The 24,471-nt window shown below is 44.8% G+C and overlaps 1 protein-coding gene across 1 annotated transcript in view; it reads right to left on the reverse strand.

Annotated features, from left to right (window-relative positions):
- The window catches only part of tpo (thyroid peroxidase), a 180,453-nt gene that overhangs the window by 49,528 nt on the left and 106,454 nt on the right, over window positions 1-24,471 (reverse strand). The window contains exons 12-14 of the mRNA XM_085996420.1: window positions 15,368-15,576; window positions 13,835-14,005; window positions 7,647-7,778 (exon numbers count right to left, since the gene is read on the reverse strand). Of these exons, the coding sequence (XP_085852546.1) occupies window positions 7,647-7,778; window positions 13,835-14,005; window positions 15,368-15,576 (512 nt within the window). The remainder of the gene's footprint in view (window positions 1-7,646; window positions 7,779-13,834; window positions 14,006-15,367; window positions 15,577-24,471) is intronic.

A 24,471-nucleotide genomic window follows, 5' to 3' on the forward strand; every position in this document is an offset into this window, starting at 1 on the left:
AGACATTTTTTTCATTTATTGCCTCCCCACATCCTGATTTTTTTTCTTTTTTACTATCTTTTCATGTTTAGTTTCTTCAAGCCTACATGCCTCCTTATTCGCTATACACCCATAGGTTATTTTCTCACCTGAACTGTCTACTCTGTTTGTTTGTCGGTACGTGCTGTGGCAAATTGGTTGCCAAACATCAACATAACAACAGTGGCTACACTTCCGAAGTAATTTATTGGCTGTGAAGCTGAGGCTGTGAATGGAATTATATAGATGGAAGTTCTTTCTTTCAATATGACAGGACCTGTCTAATTGCATTGGAAATAAAAGCAAAATGCTGGAAATATTTTGAGCATTTTCTGCTTTTGTTTCAGATTTCCAAGGATTTGTGAACTTTCCCCTTTTAAAAAAATTCATTGCGTTTCCTGCGTACATCAGTGTAATTTTTTCCTGTTGAGGCATGCTGTATGATTTCACCCTCACAGTTTTGAAAACATGAGTGACCTGTTCCATGAGTTGGGGCATGTTATTTTTATAGCTGCTATTAAGCCATGTGCAAAGATAATAAGGAGCGATGCCGCAAATAATTATTTTAACATCGGCTTCTTTTTTGACATTATTCACTAATGCAGGGACTTCTGTATACGCCAATACACTTTTACCTAAGTCAACCAGAACAAAAAAACACCTAAGACATTGGGGCAAATTATCTTGTTTAGGGGCATGAAGAATCACCTAAAAAAAAAATCAGATGTGTTTAAAAGCTATGATTTGTCAACACGACTGTTCCTGATCTGAGCGAGGCACTTGGCTGCTGCTGGTTCAGAACGAATTGCAATGCTTCGCCACTTTTCCATGACTTACAAGGCGAAATAGTAAAAAGTTTATAAATATCATGAATATGCACTTGACATTATACGACATCCCCAACCATGAAGAGCACAAAGAGTTAAATTGGCGGTGAGGGTCTCTTCCATGTACTGGCGCCGGCCCTGATTTTTTTTTGTCCATTAATTTAAATGAATGAAAAATTGGGCAGGCTCCTTTATGCACTGCCTGGGCAGTGATTTATCATTAAATGCGAAAGAGGGAAATCTGCCCCATGCACTTGAAACAGTGGAATTACCGAACGTTTGAAGACTTGAGTTAATGGCCTAGATCTTCCAATCAGCATTATTTTAATGATGTCATTAATTCATTTGAAATAAATGGGCTAATGGCCGTGTTAAAATAACACAGATCAGAAAGTCTGTGCCATTAAGCTCATGGATAAGTGGATCGGCGGCATTAATGTAGGTGCCTTCTGATAGGCTCCTTGATTGTCTTTTACTTGTATTGGAACTGACCTCAGAGAAAGCACACTGAGTAAAGTGACATGGAACTACCAGTGAACTAAAAAGGAAGTAAAATTAACTCTCATTTAACGTACAATAAGGGATGGATTTTGATACTGGGGCGGGCTGGGGTCATGTAATCCGCATTTCATGTTAGCCACCCGACTCTAAATCGATGTGGGAAAATGATGCCCTTTTAACTTAATTGGCCAATTGAGTTCCAACGTGTGGGAACCCATGGCCAATGAGTTTTTCCAGTCTGAAAGTCGCCTTCGATGACGTCATCATTGCTGCTGCATTTAAGATCTGCAACAAGCCTTGCTTCTTCTGCAGACTGCCAAGCTTTTACCCTTGCATGTTAGAGGCACCTGCAGGAAGAATGGCCAGCCAGAGACCTAGGTCTGCACCCCGCTTTGATGACGTTGCCCTGCAGGCTTTAGTAGAGGGAGCAAGAGTACATAAAGAGGTGCTCTTCCCTTCTTCAGGGAGGAAGAAGCCTCCCCAGCAAACCAAGGCTATGTGGATCCAGGTGGCAGAGGGGGTCAACTCTTTGTCAGTAACCCGCAGAACCTGGATTCATTGCAGGAAGAGGTTTCATGACCTTCTCCGCACTGGAAAAGTGAGTGTGAATTTCCCATCACCCTCAATCTGATCCCCATTGCCTCTCCTCACCAGCACTCAGCTTTAGCAATCTCTTCCTCCACATCCCACTTGACACTGACATCCATGCACCCTTACCCATTCCCTCTCTCTCTATGGTCACATTCACCTAACTATTCGACTATGCAGCCCTCACACTCCCTGCAATTACAACTTACAACACACAGGGAGGGCCCTTTGTCTTGCCACCTCACTCCATCTTTGACTCCTTCTAAGCATCTATGCTATGGATTCTTTACACTCACTCCTTCATTCTCGCTCAAACTCCACTTGTCTCCCTCATTGCAGGAAAAGAGAGCTCATAATAAGAGAGAAAGAGCGAGGATAGGAAGAGGGCCACCCTCAGTAGCCCATCTCACCCCCTGGGAGGATGCAGTCCTGGAGATCATGGGAGTGGAGGAAGATACCTCTCGTGAAAGTCGGAGCTGTCTTTAGCACTGCTGCTCAGACATGTTGAGGTAGCTGACCCTGTGTCTGTAGACCCTGTTTGGGGGGTATCTCCTGCGCCGACGGGCTTCCATGCGCTGGCGCCTTCTGGCCTGTGCAGCTTCAGGTGGGTGAGCAGCAGCTTGGCGCTTCTGTTGTTGCTGCTGCTGTTGGTGCTGCTGCTGTTGGTGCTGCTGTTGTTCATGGTTCTGCTGGTGCTGCGGCTGGTCTTCGTCCTCATCTGATGCCCAGAAGGGAAGGAAATAAATGCCTCCCATGCTTCTGGTATATGCCTCAGTTGAGGAAGCGCTCAGTCAAGGTGGCGAGAGGGAGGTCACATTGGAGATGGGTGTCAGGCTCCAAACTTCCACAGCTGTGGTTATGCCTGCTAAAAGTTCCCCCAGATCTGAGACAACAAAGTCCTCCCACCTGCAAATGATGGCTGATCAAATCTCCTATTTAATGGTTGACCTGCAGCAGATAGTCAGCAATCCAATTGTGCTCCCGCCAGGTTTCACCGTCGTGTTTCAGAACAGGCGTGCTTCACGTGGGAAAAGGGTTAAAATCACCAAGGCTTATCAAAATGGCATTATAGAGGCAATTTAGTGCTTGTTAAGGGCCTTAACGGCCTATCCCGCCTCTTGGAGGCGGGACGGAGACGGGACCAGTAGACATGATTTAATTTAAATTGCTTGGAGGCGGGATGGAGGCGGGGTTGGGCCCGCCCGCCAGTTTTTGCAATTTTAGCCCCCCACACGCCTCCAATCCCGCCTCCACGGCCCAATGAAATTCGAGCCCGAGGAGTAATTTGACCTTCTCTATTTCTTATGTAACTTGTATTCATAATTAAATCAAAACCGATCTTAAACATTAATTTCTGCTCATGTAACTACATTTTTATTATCCCGTCCCAAATCACTATAGTAATCTAGAAATATAAGTTGTATTAATGTGTATATGTGGTAATTAAATAAAGCATTAGATGGTGCTGAAAATACACATTAATCAAAAATTTGCTTGGCACTACTTCTTACCTGGCTAATGAAATATTAAGTATTATCAAATAAATTAATAATGTTTCAAATTAAACAAGACTTTAGCACTGCAAGCAAAAATGATGAATCAGTACACATTTAATTCTGCACTTTCTACATATTGCTGTCAGTTAATATTAAACAAATTGTAATATGTCACAAAGTTGACATACACTGGGAGACTGCCTCTGCAGTGAGAAATCAAATGGTGAATAAGTCAGGTTACAGAAAACACTTCCAATCACATCTACTCACCCTCTTGTCATATACATTAATTCCTTCTCTTTCCAGAAACAGATCCAATTGTCTATTGAACCAATTTATATTGTCTGCTTTGATGCTCTTCCCTGATAATGATGGGTGTAATTTTCTAAGTATATACTGGCAGCGGGGGCCTTACTCGCTGGTGGTAGACATTGGAAAACAGTAGGAAACATGCCCATGTTCCCCCGATATGCAATGCCGGCAGGCAAGGATCACCTCCTCCCCGCTCCCACCCCCCCCATGCACTTGGAAAATTATCATTGTAAGTCCATTACTCCTTGGCTGAAAAAGCTGCCCCTGACTTTCTGTCTTAATTTGCATCCGTTGGTACTTGAACCCTCACCATAGTAAATTATTTGTTTGGGTCCATTTGGGAAATTTACTTGATAATCTTGAAAACTTTAATTGGATCCAAGTGTCCTCTTGCCCAAAGATAAGAAGCCCAACCTCCTTGACCTTTCCCCATAACTTGATTCCTGAATCATCTTTGTTGCTGACATGCTTACCCTCTCAAACGCAATAATGATTATCTTTCTTAAAATTGGTGACCAGAACTACACTCAGTCTGACCAATGCTTTATGCAGCAATAATGTCACCTCTTCAAATGTACTCTATCCTTCGGCTAACACAACCTAGTAGCTTATTTCCTGCTTTTTTCCAGTTCTGACAAAAGGCCATCGACCTGAAACGTTAACTCTGTTCCTCTCTTCACAGATGCTGCCTGGCCTGCGGAGTATCTCCAGCATTGTCTGTTCTTATTTCAGATTTCCAGCATCTGCAGTATTTTCCTTTTGTAGTAGCTTATTTGTCTTTTTTTACTGCAGCTAAGAACTGAGCTGATGGCTTCATACATTTATCCATTAGACTAGACCAGTAGTTCTGTTTCTGGATCAGCATGCTGTGTCATTGTTCCATATAACACAATCTCCTTCTATTGGTTCCTCTGTTTTATTTTTGCCTCACCCAAGAGATTGCATGGCTGATGGCTGTGTATGGGCGGGGGAGTGGGCGTGGGCAGGAAGTGTCTAGTCATGATCTTCTGATCATTAAGAGTGTGCTGCAGGCTTGATGGGCCAGCTAGTCTTTTTCTGCCCACCATTTTCATATGTTTGTACTTTGTCAGCCGGGGCTAGGCTGTATGAAAGTCAGGCAAGCAGGTTGCTCTATTTGTCTGCTCCTGCTGCTTCCCATCATTTAACATGACGATTCTTTGAAGCACATCTCCTGGAGAGCTATGTACCAGTTTTGTGCCACTGTAGTTGCCACAATTATCGCTGTTAGGAAGTTCTTGGTCAGTCCCTCCAACCTGCAGCAGCAGTACAGTATTCCCCTGGCCCACAGTGGCAGACTCCAAACATAGAGCAGAGTTACTGCTGGAAGTCCATCCTGCATATGTTATGGACCCCACCGAGGAAAATAAGATGGGCAATGGATTTTTTGTCGTCACTGCCTTGGCGGTTCTCTGTCGGAGCAGTTCGCCCTCCATTTATAAAAACCATATGATTTTCATTGCACTGAAATCAATGGAATTAAAATTGGGCTGGTTCTATAAAGGGCAAGCAATCTGCTCCGCCGGATTAATGCCAAGGCGGTGAAGATGAAAATGTATTGCTGGGTCTCAACAAGGACAGCCCAGTGGGTAGAAGTACCAACCTAAGACGTTCCCAGAAGGAAGCCCACCGAGGAGAGAAATCTCCCCATTTACTTTCTATTCTACGACTCCTTGAAATATCAATTCCATTTCCCTGTCCATCATGTCAGTAATGTCTTTGAAAAACTCCACCAAGTTAGTTAAACATGACCTTCCTTTCCTGAATCCATATTCACTGTCCTTTATCAAAATAACCTCAATGATTTCCCACAGCAGATGTTAAATTTACTAATATATATTTACAGGGTGTCCCTTGGTTCTTTTTTAAATAATAAAGTGCTGTTAAGCATTTTGTTCTCCTCACAAAGCTCTTCCAAAATTTGCAAATATAAAACAATCTTAGTTACAGCTTCACTAATTTATGTCCCCATCATCATAATTCTTAAATGTGCATTCTGGATCCAGTACTGGTTTAAGAGCACCTAAACTGGTCAGTTGTATATCCTTTGTTATTTGCATGCTGTCTAGTTCTTTTCTGTAGTTGGTGGAAATTTGACTTAGACAGGGTTTTGTTCTCTTCCTGGGTAATTGCAGATGTGAAATAACTAGTTAATAACTCATATTCCTCGATTCCAGCTTGCCACCACCATTTTTAAGGGTCCAATATTTTCCTTGACCCCTTTGTTTACTGCATATTTGTTTGGAGAAAAAAAAATGTTCATTCATGTTTTCAACAATCTTACATTGCATATTGCCCTTGACTTCTTTTACTTAGAACATAAGAACATAAGAAATAGGAGCAGGAGTAGGCCAATCGGCCCCTCGAGCCTGCTCCGCCATTCAATAAGATCATGGCTGATCTGATCCTAACCGCCAATCTACTATCACAGAACCATCTCCTGAATCTAACAGAATTAGACACACGAAATAGGAGCAGGATCAGGCTACACGGCCCCTGGGCCCGCTCCGCTACCCACAGGGCCATGACCGATCCGAACCTAGACTCATGTCCAAATTCCTGCCCGCTCCCCATAACCCTTTATTCCCTTTACTTCTAGGAAACTGTCTATTTCTGTTTTAAATTTATGTAATGATGTAGCTTCTACAGCTTTTTGGGGTAGCATATTCCATGGACCTACCACCCTCTGAGTGAAGTAGTTCCTCCTCATCTCAGTTTTGAAAGAGCAGCCCCTTATTCTAAGACTATGCCCCCTAGTTCTAGTTTCACCCATCATCGGGAACATCCTCCCCGCATCCACCCGATCCAACCCCTTCACAATCTTATATGTTTCAATAAGATTGCCTCTCATTCTTCTGAACTCCAATGAGTAGAGTCCCAATCTACTCAGCCTCTCCTCATATGTCCATCCCCTCATCCCCGGGATTAACCGAGTGAACCTTCTTTGTACTGACTCGAGAGCAAGTATGTCTTTTCTTAAGTATGGACACCAAAACTGTATGCAGTATTCCAGGTGCGGTCTCACCAATACCTTGTACAACTGAAGCAATACCTCCCTATTTTTATATTCTATCCCCCTAGCAATGAAAGCCAACATTCCATTGGCCTTCTTAATCACTTGCTGCACCTGCATACTAACCTTTTGAGTTTCGTGCACCAGGACCCCCAGATCCCTTTGTACTTCAGTACTTTCCAGTTTCTTGCCATTAAGATAATAACTTGCTCTACGATTTTTCCTGCCAAAGTGCATAACCTCACCCTTTCCAGTATTGTATTCCATCTGCCAAATCTCTGCCCACTTACTTAGCCTGTCTATGTCCCTTTGCAGGTTTTTTATGTCCTCCTCACTCACTACTTTCCCTCCCATCTTAGTATCATCTGCAAACTTTGATATGTTACACTCAGTCCCCTCCTCCAAATCGTTAATATAGATTGTAAAGAGTTGGGGACCCAGCACTGACCCCTGTGGAACACCACTAGTTACTGATTGCCAGTCCGAGAATGAACCATTTATCCCAACTCTCTGCCTTCTGTTAGATAGCCAATCCTCTATCTTTGTAATTTACCCTTACTTGCTGAATTCCTTGTACAGTTGAATGACCTCTTCTTACCCTGATACTACTCGATAGATCTCTGCTAAGCCATATTGTCCTCTGTTGTCTTGCTTCAGTGAGGTGAAGAATTCATTTCTTAACATTATTCCCACTAACATGGGGAAAGCTGGAATCAAGCATGGTGAAGCAGGGTCTTCCAGTACCTTCCACCTCTTGACTCAACCCTCACTCATGATGTAGATGTAATAGTTTTATGGGCAGGGAAATCTGAACAGTTTGTTTTGCTTTCAATGCCAACACCTACAGAGAGAGTTATTGATGTAGAATATTACCAATGCAGCTGTGTCCATCTTCTGAAATGATGTAAGGATCAGAGCAGATACACGTGTAACTTCCTTTGATGTTCACACAGCTTGCAGAGATATGGCAAGCAGGCCTTGTTGCATCTTCACATTCGTTAATGTCTACAGTGAGGATACATATCTTCAGTATTATAAACTATTCAAAAGAATATAAAAGCACAACCCTGAGGTCTGCTTTCACAGATCCTCTACTGCTACCTCCTGCTGTCCTGCTTCCAGCATTAGCCAACAGACTGTCTAGGCTGCAGACTTCTCAATGATGTCCATCAAATCTTGGGCTGTGCTCATCTAACATGAAAAGTGTGTTTGCAGGGTGGTCCTGCCTTCATCACTATCCCTAATCCCAAACATTATTCTGCTATCATCATCTATTCAGCAATGCCAGCCAGCAACTTGTAAAATTCATCCACTGTCGATAGGCAAATTTAAATATCAATTTAGGCTGCCATTTGATCATAGGTTGACCCTCGAAATTGGGAGTAATGATGAGAATTTGATTTTCTGAGATCAGTTAACTCAGCAGAGACTTGGGACTGAACATATGATTTCCTGGTTTATATGCTTCACTTGCACACTGCTTTTACCTACTGTGCCATGGGAAGTGTTAGAAATTAAGGGTACAGGAAACTCTCAATTTACCGGCACCTAAATGACCGGGAATCTCTGTTAACCGGCAAAATTCAGGAATAGGTTCAGGTAAGTTTTACTTCATATTAGTGGCCTGTTCCTGGATCTGTGGCCGGGTTCCTGCACCTGTTGCTAAGCAACAGGGATGCTTGGATCTTGTGGTTGGAGTTCCTGCACCTGTTGCTAAGCAACAGGGAAGCCTGGATTTGTTGCTGTGTACGGAGCTCTTGTACCTTTTACTATATCTCTCTGTAATCTGGACTTTTTGATAAACCGGCACCACGCCGGTCCCGTTGCTGTCGGATAAAAAAGAGCTTCCTGTATCTAAAATGTATATGGTTATGCGAATGAAACTGTGATGCGAATAAGACTGTTTACATGACTGTATTAGAACTTGAGACAAAAGTCTCTTCAGACTAGTATTAGAATAACTCGATAGATGCTTTGGGGGTGATTTTCATTCAGGAGTCGGGTTGGAGGCGGGACTACAACTTTCGGGGTTGCAGTCCCGCCTCCATCGAGATGCGGCCAATCCACGCGATTTTAACTTGATTGACCTTGTTGAGCCCACCCAGTGGGCTCAGCAGGCCAATTAAGGGCCACCCGGCAACAGGTGACGTCACAGACTGAAATTTCATCTGTCAAGACGTTTTGACAGATGAAATATCAGTGTTTCACAGCTGTTTGAAGCTGTCAAACACTGACAGTCTTACTTCTAACCTGAGTCCTTCTACACAGACTCAGTTAGAAATCTCACCAGCACAGAAAACTGTCACTTTTGACAGTTCACAGCCATTCTGCTTTCTGTGCCGGTGAGATGAGGGACTCCCGAAACCTAGAGGAAGGAAGGCTGAAAAGGTAACTACAGGTAATTTAAACTTCTTTACACACTTTAGACACACCAAACACACTTGCCTTTGCACTCATGCACACATCACTCACCTGAACACTGACATCTCGACCCCCTCCAGGTCCTTCAACCCGACGGCCCGACTCCTCTAACTTGGCGTGGTTTGGAGCCATCGGGAATCCCACACTTCAAGCTTTAAAATAGGGATTAGGCTAAAAACTGCCTGTTAACTACCTGTTAATAGGCAGTTGATTGGCACTAATCCCTTCCCACCTCGGGTAGGCGAGTCCCAGTGCAGGGCGGGTACCCGCCTCCTTTGAAACTTACATGGAGGCGGGTTGGGGGAAGGATGGTGTCGGGACCCCCGAATTCGGGACTTTAACCCCCCGCACGCCTCCAATCCCGAGCCCACGGGTCAATGAAAGTCAACCCCTTAGAATCTGCTTGTGTTTTGGTTCTCTGTGGATGTTTTAGCATTCCGCACTGACGGATATATATAGGCCCAGAAATTAGGTTCGGGGGCTTGCCGCGCGTGCAAGCCCCCGATGTGCACTCACCCGGCGCGCTGACATCTGAAGCCTGGGCCTGCTTGGAATTCCTGTCACTGGCCCGGTTCAGATGTCGGCGCGCTGTGCTTACCTGATCCAGCGGCGTAGTTAGTTCGATGTGCCGGCTGGGATCAGGTGAGCACTGTGCAGCCAATCAGGGGAGGGAAAACTTCATTTATGAGTTTGATAGTAAGAACTGTCAAACTCATGAAAAGTACGGGCGCCCAAAAGACTAGTTTAACTTTAAATAAAATTTTAAAAAACATCCCAATAATTAAATAAACTATAAATAACTTTTAAAAAAACTATTTTAAACAATTAATCAAATTTTTGAAAAAAATAATTTTTTTAAAAATCGGGTCTAAAACTACACTTACCTTACTGTAAAGTCCTTAAAAACAATAAAGCTGTGGAAAAAATGTTATAATTTTAAGTAATAGACCACTTACCTTACATTCGTAAAAAGGAGAGGCCCTTACACACGCGCAAACCTGTCAAAAAGAAGGAAGTTCAACGTGTTCTGGACCGATGGACATTCTGGACATTTTTACATGCAATAGCACCCTCTGGTGGCGGTTATTGTGTTAACAGTTTGTATGCTGGAAAGGTCATCTGATCTTTCTTCCTGTGTGAGGTCATTTGACCTTTGTTCCTTTCTTCCTGTGTGAGGTCATTTGACCTTTGTTCCTTTCTTCCTGTGAGAGGTCATTTGACCTTCTTACCTTTCTTCCTGTTGACCCCAGGAAGCAGTTTTACCAGGAAGAACCTGACTTGAGTAATGGAGAATTTGCTATGAGAGGTTCCATTACAATCCAGTGTAATCTGACTTCATATGTTAGGCCAAGCGCAATATCTGTGAGTATCTTTAGTTCTTAGCATAATAGCAATGTTGTCAGAGTAATATTTTGATAATACTATGTTTATAAAAGGTTAATATTTAATAGTTACAGAAGTTAGTTATATAATTAGTCTATTCTACTGTTGTAAATATGTTTATATCTTGTGTAATATTGAATGTGTAGTACTCAGTTTATGTACAAAACATACTTTGTCTTTGTTTACAGTTTCACAAATTTGTTCAAGTAAAAGCTTCAAAACAGCAACCGCTTCAGGAAGAATTATTTTGAATGAGTGTTTAACTTGCTGGATAGCTAGATAGGAGCACGTCTAGCGCGGCCAGTACACAACGCGTGCACACAGAGTCCTGCGCGCACGCGTTGGACCTCTGAACCCCTTGGAGGAAATGCCGGTTTCCCGCGCATGCGCTGTGCATGCTGAAATCCGGCACTTCCAACGGGCCCACACGTGAGTACCCCGTCCGTACTCACGCATTGGGACCGGAATTACTGGCCCATTATCTTGTTTCCAAGCTAGCTATCTGCTGTTTGTAAGTTAGGATTTCGACTTTGTTTTGTGTATCTTTAATTTGACCAACTAAGGCCATTATTGCTAATAATCATATTATAATGGTAAGTTAGGAATTGGAGTTCGCTTAACAAAACTGCTGGCAAAGATAATTAAAAGTTAATTACTATAAAAGATATAGAATAGAAGGAATTTATGGGAGTTAAGGTATCATCTCAGGATGGAGCAGCCTGTTGGATCAAAGGGAGATAGTTTGGATAACGACAGGCTGAGCAGACAGCTCTAACATAGGCCCCTGATTAAGAGGGTACAAACTTGTACTGGTTGTACCAGGGAGGATAGGGACAAGAGATAAGACAAATTCCAATTGAAGAGCCTTCAGGATGTATAAACAGGAAAGATAAATTGGCAAAAAGAAAATTAAACCCCTTTTTGGAGAGGGTTTTCCTCTGAGAGTTGAGACAAAGAACTCGACGTGTCATTGGCCACCTTGATTTAGGAAGAACCCTTACAGGTCAGATAGTCCTGTCCATATCTTACCTCAGGCCCACCCCTAAAAAGTGAATAACAGAAAGAGCTAGAGGGCTTTTTATCACAGATGGTGGAGGGGAGAGCCCTACAAGAGTGGGGCTGGTCCAACACGCTTCCAGGAGTGGACCCATTCTTAGAGGTTCTAGACGAGAGGAAGAAAGGCCGTAAGCCGGAGAACTGTTCGCGCACACCAGCTGTCTGTCCGATTGGGACCAGTACCAGCTGTTGGTCACGGGCGTATGTTTTTGCTGGCTCACTAGTGTGTTATGTTCTGTCTTAAACTCGGATTAAGCACAATAATCCTTTTGCAATTCCTTCATGGTCGCCAATTTGTAGAGATTAGCCTACTGTAGTAGTTTATCTCTGGTCTTTCAAATAATCAGGATCTATATGGTGGGAGTATTGTGCCAACCTGGTGCATCATTTGGCAGCCAGGGTGCACAGCATCAAGTGAAGCAAATCTAGCCATGGTGAGGCCATCTCTGGCCTCCCAGGCAGCAAATTGGTCGGGTGTTGATGCCGTCTGTCCTGTGCAGCATCGGGTGATTGCGGAGAAGGTTGGTGGTGTTGTTGCTGTTGCTGGTGTGCCTGGTGCTGCTGGTGTTGGGGCTGATCGTGGTGGGATTCTGAGGACCAAGGTGAGAGTGTATAAAGGGCACCCATGCTGATGGAATAGATGGCAGGTGAAGTAGTGATGACAGAAGTGATCTGTCAATGGTGAGAGAGGTAATGAGGTCAGACTGGATGGAGACTTGTGTAAAGACTTGCAGCACGGTGAATCTGTTGTGGAAATGCAGTGAGGAAGAGTTTGTGGCGGAGGGAAGATATCTCTGTAAGGTGGGAGCTTTTACTGTACATAAGAAGCTGTCATCTCAACAGCTGATTCAATGGCCACTGAACTCCCGCCTCAGCTTGACAGACATGGTCCACAACCAGCATGGACTCCGTGGGTGAGCTGTCCAATGCAAAAGGTGAGCTGAATTCATTCTTAAATAGCTCTAAGCAAGCTACCTGAACTGGGTCCCCCGCTTTGAACCCGCCACTGCGTGTTGGGTCTGCTCAGCACTGACAGACCAGACATCGGGGAAAGGCGCATGGCGGTGTGTGCACAGCAGGGCCCTGACCAGCTGGGGAAAAGAAACACTTTCCCACCCAACCCAGCACCGATCGTGCTCACTGCCCCCCCGGAAAATCTAGACCGTTAACTCTGTTTCTCTCTTCACAGATGCTGCCTGATCTGCTGAGTATTTCCAGTATTTTCTGTTTTTATTTCAGATTTCAAGCATTCGTAGTATTTTGCTTTTGTACTTGATGGCACTATTGATGACTCCTTCCATTACTGATGATTGGGGGGAGGTTAATAGTGTGGCAATTGGCTAGGTTAGGTTTATCACTTTTTTTGTGGATCGCTCATACCTTTCACATTGTTGGTTAGATGCCAGTGTTCTAGCTGTACAGTAATAGTTTGTCTAGGGGAGTGGGCAGGTCTGGTGCACAGGTCTTCAGCACTACAGCTGTGATGTTGTCAGGGCCCATAATCTTTGCTGGGGCCAGTGCACCCAGCTGCTTCTTATTGTACCATAGAACTGAATTGACTGATTACTGGCATCTATGATGGCAGAGACCTCAGGAGGAGGCCCTGTAGGCGTGTCCACTTGGCACTTTTACCTGAAGATGCTTGTACCTGTCTCTTGCACTCAGGTGCTGGACTCCATCATGGCTGAGGATGAGGATGTTCATGGAACCCAGCTCAGATGGTATTCATACTGCTGAGGACCTTCATACAGTGCTACGAATAGTATTGCTTGTTTTTGATTTTGTAAGAAAATTGTATATTATTCAGGAGAAAAACATGAACCGCATAAAACTGATCAAATCATAGGAGAAACACAATTAATGATCGTCTGTGTTATATTTCTGAGTGCAACACTCAATCATTTCCACACCACTTTTTGATTTATTGAATATTAATATAGCAGACATTTTTTCTGTTCTAGTTGTGCATAGATCATTATGTCAATAACACCAGTAGTCATTTATTCAAAATCAAATCCTTTCAAGTTCTGAGTAGGAAAAACAGGACTGAAAAGAGCAATAAGCATTAACATGTAATTCTGCAAACAAACAGTATCTCATGGTCTATTCGGATTATATACACGTAGGGTACGGAAATGATGCAATGATCGATCGTTTCACACGATTGAATATGTACAGAACTCTAAGATACAAATCTTTACCTGTGCAGACTGGTGGAGTCCTGCTCCATCCATTGACACTGCAGATCAGCTCCTCTGGCCCGAGCAAGCGAAAACCATGATGACAGATGTATGAAATGATGGATTGTCCAGAACTGGTGCACAACACAAATACTCCATCTTCTATTTGTGGTGGAGGCCCACATGATCCAACTAAAAGTATAGAAATTGGAGATAGCAAATAATGTAAGCAAATTCATTTAGTGATTCATGCCAATTCTTCAAACAGGATCTTCACTCGTCCAGCGTGGCTCATCATTTTTAACCAGTTTTGACCTTTGTAGCGATAATATTTTCTTCACTTCTGCCCATGGCTTATTAAATCCCCATACTTTTATTTCAATAGCTGTTTGAAATTATTAGTTTTGATAACAGAAATCGATGTAAAGTTCTGGAGATTAGCTAATTTGTGTTAGAAATTAATGCATCAAATCCAAGTTAAAACTTTACAATGGCCATTGGCAGAATAATAATGCGTATTGTACGGGTGGCATTGTGATCGTTCAGCCTTTGACATCCTTATCCACATCAAACAGGAAGGGGCTGTCAACAAACAAACTCATTGATGCCTCCCAGAGGAAGAGTGCACTCAAAGGAGTAAGATTATCAAAGGTGCACTAATGGTTTGTCTATTATTTACATCTAATAGATAATACACGCAGACAAAAGCTATTACCTGTCATGTTAAGTGCACACTATAGTAGAGAAAGCCTTAATGATTGGGGCCTGATTTGCATATTTAAAGTGGACCCCACCGGCTTGGGGTGGGTGCCCTTATCGCCTGCAATTTTAAATTGGTCAGATCAGGGCGGGGAAAAAAGTGGGTAAGTCCCCTGCTCCATTTTAACTCCCCCCCCACCCCGCCCCCCCCCCTGCTGTCCCGGTCTGGTTTCAGCCAGGTGTGAGGCTGGGGGGATGGAGGGGGGGGTGTGGTGGGGGGGAGAGAGTTAAAATCAAGGCCATAATGTTGAACAACTGTGAGGCAGACAGTATCTCAGTGGAGAGTGATCCTAAGCAACATGGAGCAGAGGAATACCCATGAAGGTTAAAAGCAGATGGACCACAAAAGTAAGGTGGCAATGGCAGATTCTAGTCAGGGGAATAGTCAGGTCTTTTTTGCAGTCATGACTAGGAGTCCTGAATGGTCTCTTGCCTCTCTGGTGTCAGGGTGCAGGACATCATGAAACAGGTGGAAAAACTTTTGGGAAGGGGGAGAAAACAGCCAAAGCCATGGTCCATATAAGAACTATGACAAATGTAGAAGTACACGTGAGGTCTTGCGCAAAGGGAATTTAAGAAGTTAAACACGAGATTGAAAAATAAAACTTCAAGGGTGCTGTAAACTTCTCTGGTTTTATGGCCACAAAACTACAAACACGTTAATGCACTGTCCCATCGTGCTCCCAATTTTATTTTAATATTTTCTGCCAGCTGATCAGCTGGATTTTTTTCTGCCTTTCTGAGGGTTATGACAGCATGGTATGCAATCAAAAAAGTGTGTAACAGTAAACGCACCTTGTTGAGGATTTTCATGCCATGCCTGAAGGTTCAGCCCATGAATTTGATCACACTGTACAAAACTTTGTGGGAACTGTCCTAATCGGAAAGCATCCAATGGCACCTCAGTGATTGCAGTGTTGTCACAAATGACACGGGACAGTGAATGTTGGGAAAGTTCACGTCTTTGAGCTGATGTGAAGACACCAGGATTTTCCCACCAAAACCTGAGGAGCAGGGAGCAGGTTTTATTACATTATTAGCACAGAGTAGGAATGAGTGCAAACATTGTTTTTTCCCCCCCAGGGTTTCAAATGATAACAGAAATCACGAGCATCAAACCTGAACACTTGGTTGTCATCTGGGATTAGTTTCAAACCATTTCGCCTCCCATTACTTCCATAATCTGCCAGATAGGAAAGTTGTTCATTTCTTTTTCTTACTTTTAGCAGTGTTATTTATCACATTTATTTTACTTATTGGCCCAGAAATTCGGGTCGGGGGCTTCCCGCGGGTGCAAGCCCCCGACCTACACTTAACTAGCGCGCCGGCAGTTGACCTCTTGGCCTGCGTGGAATTCCTCTCCGAGGCCTGTCCCAGAGGCCGGCGCGCTATGCTGGCGTGTCCCAGGGGCGTAGTTAGTGCGAAGTGTCCCCTGGGATCACGTGAGCAACAGGCAGCCAATCGGAGCAGGGAATGCTCCATTCATAAGTCTCGACAGATAGACCTGTCAAAACGTATAAATGCTGAGGCTGTAAAACTGTACTTTACCTTCAAATACATTTTAAAAAAAAATCACACTTTGTAAATAAACTATAAATGACATTAAATAACTATTTTAAACAAAAATTTAAATTTTTGAAAAAAATAATTTTATAAAAAAACAGGGCTAAAAATAAACTTACCTTGCTTTAAAGTATTTAAAAGTAAAAAACCTGTGGAAAAAATATTTTAATTTTAAATAATTGACCACTTACCTTTGAAAATGAAGCCCTTACGGCTGCTTTTTACATTTCTAAAATGTACAGACTTACCCGCACGTTAAAACCTGAAAAAAAACTGAAGTTCAACGCGCACGCGCAGACTCCCGCGCGCACGTGTTCGACCTCTGAACCCCTTGGTTCAGAGGATCGGAAGTGCTGGTTTCCCGCGCATGCGTAGTGCATGCAAGATTCCGGCACTTCCATCGGGTCCACGCGTGAGTACTCCGTCCGTACTCACGCGTTGGGACCCGAATTTCTGGGCCATTATACATACTACAGTCATTACTGAAGACTTTGAGCAGCGCTTCTGGTCACATAAGCTGCACTATCAGTCGACCGGAGTGACCAGTTTGCAGAAAGGCTCATCGCAATATATAGAAACATAGAAACATAGAAGATAGGAGCAGGAGTAGGCCATTCAGTCCCTCTTCTGTAGGCCATTCAGTCCCTCTTCTACATCAGCTCCACGTTCCCGGACTATCCCCATATCCCTTAGTATCCCAAAATCTATCGATCTCTGTCTTGAAATATACTCAATAACTGAGCTTCCAGAGCTCTCTGGGATAGACAATTCCAAAGATTCACAAGTAATTTCTCCTCATCTCAGTCCTAAATGGTCGACCCCTTATTCTGAGACTGTGACCCCTAGTGCTAGACTCCCCAGCCAGAGGGAAACATCCTCCCTGTATCTACCCTGTCAAGCCCCCTCAGAATTTTATATATTTCAATGAGATCAACACTCGTTCTTCTAAACTCTAGGCAATATAGGCCCAGTCTACACAATCTCCTCATAGGACAATCCCTCCATCCCAGGTGTCAGTCTAGTGAACTTAAGTTGCACTCCCTCTAAGGCAAGTATATCCTTCCTTGGGTTAAGAGATCTAACTGTACATATAGTAGAAGTAAAGGTAACCAGAAACCTAAACAAATGGTGCAATGCATCATTCTGAACAAACCTCAATGCTGAATTATGCTGAATTATCAGTAGAGACCAGTTAAATTAAAATACGAGCAGAAGCAAGTTGATTGGAGGTATGTTGTTGAACAACATTTCAGTAGAGGACAAGTGAAATCCCTGTAAATTTATAACGCTGAGCCGGAAAGCACATAAAGAATGACCAATACATGGAATGTACTTGCAGATAGAACAGTGGAAACGAAAACACTGGAATTACTTGAGAAACAACTGCGTGTTGCACTGGGAGCACTGTAAGATCTTTCTTGATGGCTGAACTAAGATGGGTTGACTCTGTAATTATTGTGGTTAAGGAAAAGAAAGAATTTGTATTTATATAGTGCTTTTCACACCCCAGGTTGCCCCAAAGAACTTTATAGCCCATGAATTGCTTTTAAAGTGCAGTCACATTTTAAAATGTGATTACACTTGTGACGGCATCACAATAAGATTGCAAGGAATTAATCTTCAGTAAGTTCCCAGGAGATAACAATAGATTCTTCTATTGTCTGAGTCATATTATCCAGATTCTACAAAGGAGAAATTGATTAGTGCCCGACTACTGGAGCTAAATGGGCACCGCGACTACAGTGTATGTCTGAAAAGGTTGGCTCAATGATTGCCCGAAATTGTTCCTGGAGCCTCATGACTAAGAAACTTGCGAGCTGATGTCACCAATCAGGCATCTTGATGCAGCTTGCCAGGATGGAGGGTGACCTCAGTGTGAAGACGGGACTTTGTCTCCGCAATGACTGTGCGGTGGTCACTGTAGTGTATGTAACCTGTACCACCTTAAGAGGATACCTTAAGGTGATGGACTACTTTTTGATGGCTCCTGTACATTGTAGTACCGGTGGTGACCACACCAGTATATAAACCCTGTGGAGCAAAGTGTATTCCAGTTCAGCCCTGACCCTCAGTTACTAAAGACCTGTTTAAGTATTTCTGTAGTCTGTGTCCAGTTATTCAGCATAACTACATTTGAAAGCACAGACTCAACAGTGGCGACGAGTCTGATCTTACCTAGCGGCAGTTGCATCAAAGGAAGCTTCGCCCTCTGAAACGGGCGTCGAACAAGGACCTCCACCCTCAACATCCTGCTGGGCACTGCATAGCACGGGAGGCAATCGGGAACCCGGGTTGGGTTCTGGCCACGAAGTCTAACATCAGTGAACATCCCTTCGACGACAGCGGCGGGTAAGCCCGATCGAGCGGCACGGCGGGGAAGTCGGCCGAGTTGTCAGTAAGAGAAGGGGAGGGAAACGACGAAAAGGGCGGAGAACACGACCGCAGCCGGTGTCAGGGGCCGGACTGCAATCGGGGCAGAGATGCGCAGCAGCCAGAAAAGCGTTTATGTCCACAAGGACCGCGGGAGCGGCGGGGAACAAGAGCAGCAGCGTCGGGGAAAATAAAGGACCGCTGGGAGGCGAGAACGGCAACAGCGCAGTAATCGCCATTTTTAGTCGGCGGGGGAAGAAGACAAGCGCGGGAAAAGCCGCCAAGCGCGGGAAGCCGCCATTTTGAAAAATAAAATAAAATAATAATCATAATCCGAAGGAAAGGAAACTCAACAAGGATGCCAAAAACGGGTAACATCACTGCTTTTGATAGCGATGTGGAAGATTGGGCCACTTATGTGGAACGCGTTGAAGTTTACTGTACAGCGAATGAGGTACCGGTGGATAAGAAAGCACTAACCCTATTAAACTCAATGGGTGCGAAGACGTACGGGTTATTAAGGAACCTTGTAACACCAGATAAACCGGTAGGAAAGAGTTTTGCGGATATTGTTACTATCCTGCAAGAGCATTTAAACCCCACGCCGCTGCTGATAGCGGAACGATTTAAATTCTACAAAAGAATTCAACTTAAAGAGGAAAGCAACGCTGAATTCTTAATCGAACTGCGCAAGTTATCAAAGTACTGTCAGTTCAGTACAGGACTAGCAGACGCACTGAGAGATAAGTTTGTGTGTGGGCTCCTAAGGGAAGGAACCCAGAAGCGACTGCTAGAGGAAAAGGATCTTACGCTGGACAAAGCTTTCAGCATTGCAGCATCGCACGAGGTAGCAGCACGAGGCACTGCAGAAATGCAGCAAAGGCCATTGGAATTCAGCACCAATGAAATGGCATTGGGCGCAGTAAAGTGTTATCGTTGCGGAAGGACAACACATGACCAGAACCAGTGCTGGTTCAAAGATAAAGAATGCAGGCAATGTGGCAAACTTGGTCACATAGCGAGAGTATGCTGGTCAGGAAAGAAGACCAGCAGCAAAAAGTCGCCGCAGGAGAGGTACAAAAAAGTACACAAGGTGACAGAGAACAGTTCGGATGAACAGAAGACGGATTCAGACTCCAGCAGTAAGGAACTGGGTTGTCTAAAAATACATAATGTGGGTAACACAGCAGACCACCAAACTATCTGGGTCATGCTTCGGATAGCAGGAGTCCAAGTGAAGATGGAATTGGACACTGGATCGGCATTGACGGTCATGAATAAGCAAGATTACTGTGGTGTATGTAACTTGTTCCACCTTAAGAGAACTTAAACCTGTTCCACCTTAAGAGATGTACTACTTTCTCTGGCTGCTGTATACGGTAATACCGGTGGTGACCACACCGGTATATAAGTGCTGTGCAGTAATTTGCTGGGTAGTACAGCCCTAACCTCCGAATAGTGAAGACCTATTGAAAAGTTATTCTTGTAGTCTGTGTCAGTAGTTGACCTTAAATAGAACTGGAACACACAGACTTAACAGTGGCGACGAGTCCGATCTTACCCTGCGGCAGTTTACATCCATGGCAGCTTCGTCCTCAGAACGGGCGTCGAGAAGAGGCATCCGCCCTCATCATCCTGCTGAACAGCACGTCGCGCGGGAGGCATCGAGGACCCGGAGTGAAGAAGAGAAATTCTGAACTCGAAGACCCCATCAGCGGCAGACAGCTATCTTCCTTCTACCACGGTGGTGGGTAAGCCAATCAGCGAAAGTCGGCCGCGTTGGCTGTAGCGAAGAGGAGGGAAGACGGAGGAAAGAGGGCGGTGAAATCGACCGCGGCCAGTGAAAAGGGCCGGGCCGCATTCGGGCCGAAAGGCGCAGCGGCTGGGGCAGCTGAAAGCGCGAGAGCCGCGGTGAATTCGAATGCAACGGGTGCACATAACCGGGCTGCAAGAAGGGCTGCGAGGCGCGACGGCAGGGAAGCGCGAATGCCCACGGGAACCGCGGTGGAGTAGAAGCAGCGTCGGGGGAGTTGTTAACCACTGGGGAGGCAAGACCGGCAGCAGCACAGCAATCGCCATTGCAGCCAGCGGGTGAAGAAGACGAGCGCGGGAAAGACCGCCAAGCGCGGGAAGCCGCCATTTTGGAAAAAAAAAATTGCAAAGATGTCTAAACATGGGAACATTAATACTTTTGATAGCGACATCGAAGATTGGACCACGTATGTAGAACGCATAGAAGTTTATTGTAGAGCAAATAAGATACCAGATGGGGAGAAAGCACTAACCTTATTAAACTTAATGGGTGCGAAGACATACGGGCAATTGAAACACCTTCTATCACCAGAGAAACCGGCGGATAAGACTTTCGCGGATATTGTTACCGTCCTGAAAAATCATTTAAGCCCCACGCCGCTGATGCTAGCGGAACGATTTAAATTTTACAGCAGAAAGCAGCTGAAAGATGAAAGCAATGCTGAATTTTTAATTGAATTGCGTAAGCTAGCAAAGTACTGTCAGTTTGGAACAGGACTAACAGATGCGCTAAGAGATAAATTTGTGTGTGGATTGTTAAAAGAAGAGACACAAAAGCGACTGCTTGAGGAGAATGAGCTGACGCTTGATAAAGCTGTCGCTATGGCAGCATCGCACGAAGCCGCAGCGAGAGGCACGGCGGTAATGCAGCTACGGTCACCGGAACTCAGCACAAATCAAATGGTCTTGGGTACAGTAAAATGTTATCGTTGTGGAAAGACAACGCACGATCAGAACCAGTGCTGGTTCAAAAATAAGGAATGCAGAAAATGTGGCAGGCTTGGTCACATAGCTAAAGTATGCCGGTCAGGAGAGAAGACCAGCAACAAAAAGTCACCGCAGGGAAAGTACAGAAAGGTACACAAGGTGACAGAGAACAGTTCGAACGAACAGAAGTCAGATTCAGATGCCAGCAGTAATGAACTGGGTAGCTTAAGAGTACACAACGTTGGTAAGGAAGCAGACCTCCAGACAATTTGGGTCACACTTCAGATAGCAGGAGTCCAAGTGAAGATGGAATTGGACACTGGATCGGCATTGACGGTCATGAATAAGAAAGATTACAAAAGGTTATTCCAACATATTCCCCTACGGGATACGGAGATTGTATTGAAAACATACACGGGGCAAAGAGTATACCCCATCGGAAAGATAGAGGTAAAGGTGGTCCACAAGGGCAAAGAAAGCCGAGGAATGGACTTATATGTGCTACCTGAAGGAGGTCCACCACTACTGGGACGGGAGTGGATTAGAAAAATGAATATGGACTGGCATTCCTTAAAAGCACTAACGGTAGATGCCAGGGAAACAGATGTCAAACCTAAACGATTGTCCAGAATATTGGACGATGCTAAAGAGGTGTTCCAGCAGGGACTGGGAACACTGAGAGGAATTACGGCAAACATCAAGATCGAAGAACATGCACAACCAAAATTTTTCAAAGCCCGACCAGTACCCTATGCGATACGACCTGCTGTGGAAGCGGAGCTTGAAGCACTAGAACGTTCAGGAGTACTGTCTAAGGTAGACTGGAGTGAGTGGGCTACGCCCATTGTTCCCGTGATGAAACGTCCTTCGAGCAACAAGCCGGGAGAACCAGGGAAGGTTCGCATCTGTGGAGATTTCAAGATCACTGTTAATCCGGTGCTTCACACGGTGCAGTATCCGCTTCCGCGGATTGAGGATATCTTCGCTTCATTGTCGGGCGGGAAACACTTCACCAAGATAAACCTGGCGCAGGCGTACTTACAGATGGAAGTTGAGGAAGAGTCACGCCAGTACCTCACGATCAACACGCATAGAGGCTTGTACTGGTATAATAGACTGGTTTTTGGAGTGGCATCGGCTCCAGCAATTTGGCAGAGGGCCATGGAGCAGGTATTACAGGGAATTCCAGGCACACAATGTTACAGAATCACAGAATCACAGAATCACAGAAACCACACAGTGCAGATAGAGGCCATTTCGGCCCATCGAGCCTGCACCGACACATATCCCACCCGATCCCCGTAACCCCTACACCAACACATATCCCACCCTATCCCCGTAACCCCACGTATTTAATCCCCCTAACACTAAGGGTCAATTTATCATAGCCAATCAACCTAACCCGCACATCTTTGGACTGTGGGAGGAAACCGGAGCACCCGGAGTAAACCCACGCAAACACGGGGAGAATGTGCAAACTCCACACAGACAGTCGCCCGAGGCCGGATTCGAACCCGGGTCCCTGGCGCTGTGAGGCAACAGTGCTAACCACTATGCCACCGTGCTGCCGTGTTACCTGGACAATATTCTGATTACAGGAGATGGTGACGAGGAACACCTCGCAAATTTGGAACTGGTGCTCATCAGATTGAAAGAATATGGACTTCGAGTTAATCGGCAGAAATGTGAGTTCTTTCAGAAGCGGATCTCGTTCTGTGGCCATGTCATTGACCAAGTCTCCTGGCAAGATCGAAGCGGTTGTGAAGGCTCCCGCTCCGGTTAATGTATCTCAGTTGAGGTCGTTCCTAGGATTGATTAACTATTACCATAAGTTTCTGCCAAATTTATCCACGGTACTGCACCCGCTGAATGCTCTTTTGCAGAAGGGAGTACCATGGGAGTGGAGCGAGGACTGTAAGAAGGCCTTTCGCAAAAGCAAGGAATTGATAACCTCAGAGGAAGTGTTGGCTCACTTCAACCCAACACTGCCTATTCATTTGGCTTGTGATGCTTCTCCATATGGTATTGGGGCAGTACTCTCACACAAGTTGCCAAATGGCACGGAGAGGCCAGTCGCGTTCGCATCCAGATCATTGACCTCCGCTGAGCGCAACTATGCTCAGATAGATAGGGAGGCTCTCAGCTTTGTGTGGGGAGTAAAGAAGTTTAATCATTACCTGCAGGGCCAAAAGTTTATGCTTTTGACAGACCATCAGCCGTTGGTATCCATTTTTAACCCTAAGAAGGGTGTGTCGGTGATGACAGCACAGAGACTCCAGAGATGGTCCCTTTTCCTAGGGGCACATCAATATCAGATAGAATTCAAAGGTACAAAGCAGCATGGTAATGCTGATGGGCTGTCGCGCCTGCCACTACCTGAAGAAGAGGAGACAACGAAGGTTGACCCTGTTGAGTTATTTCACTCGACCATCATCGAGTGTTTACCAGTCACCAATGCAAGTATTGAAAGAGAAACCAGGAACGACCCGACACTGTCCCGAGTCTACGAGGTGACAGTGAAGGGATGGCCAGCACATGGTGATTCTCTGTTACCGGCATTCTCGGCAAGACGAGACCAGCTGTCCGTCTGTCAAGGAACATTGATGTATGGAACGAGAGTGATTATTCCTCCTAAGTTAAGGGAAAGAGTTCTAAAGGAACTGCATGAAGGTCATCTGGGGGGAGTCAAGATGAAAAGCCTTGCTAGGGCTTATGTGTGGTGGCCGGGTATCGACCAACAGATAGAGGAGCTGACGAAAAGCTGCTCAGGGTGCCAAAAAGTGCAAAATGCACCTCCGATTGCACCGCTGCATCCATGGGAATGGCCTTCAGCCCCATGGCAACGCGTACATATTGACTTTGCTGGTCCATTCATTGACTCCATGTTTCTAATTGTGGTGGACGCACATTCTAAATGGCCAGAAGCGATCAAGATGACTACCACTACTTCAGAAAAGACAATTGCAGTGTTAAGAACGATATTCGCAAGGAACGGATTGCCAGAACAAATATGTTCCGACAACGGACCACAGTTCGTGTCAGAAGAATTCCAAAAATTCTTAAAGAATGGGGTGAAACATTATACCTCTGCCCCATATCATCCAGCTACAAATGGGTTGGCCGAGAGATTTGTACAAACATTCAAAAAGGCAATAAAGGCCATGAGCGAAGATCAGAGTCCACTACAACATAAGGTGGACAAGTTTCTACTGGCATATCGAAACGCC

The sequence above is a fragment of the Somniosus microcephalus genome, chromosome 9 (genome assembly GCF_052327205.1).
Source record: "Somniosus microcephalus isolate GS21.2 chromosome 9, FLI_Smic_1.0, whole genome shotgun sequence".
Taxonomy (NCBI): domain Eukaryota; kingdom Metazoa; phylum Chordata; class Chondrichthyes; order Squaliformes; family Somniosidae; genus Somniosus; species Somniosus microcephalus.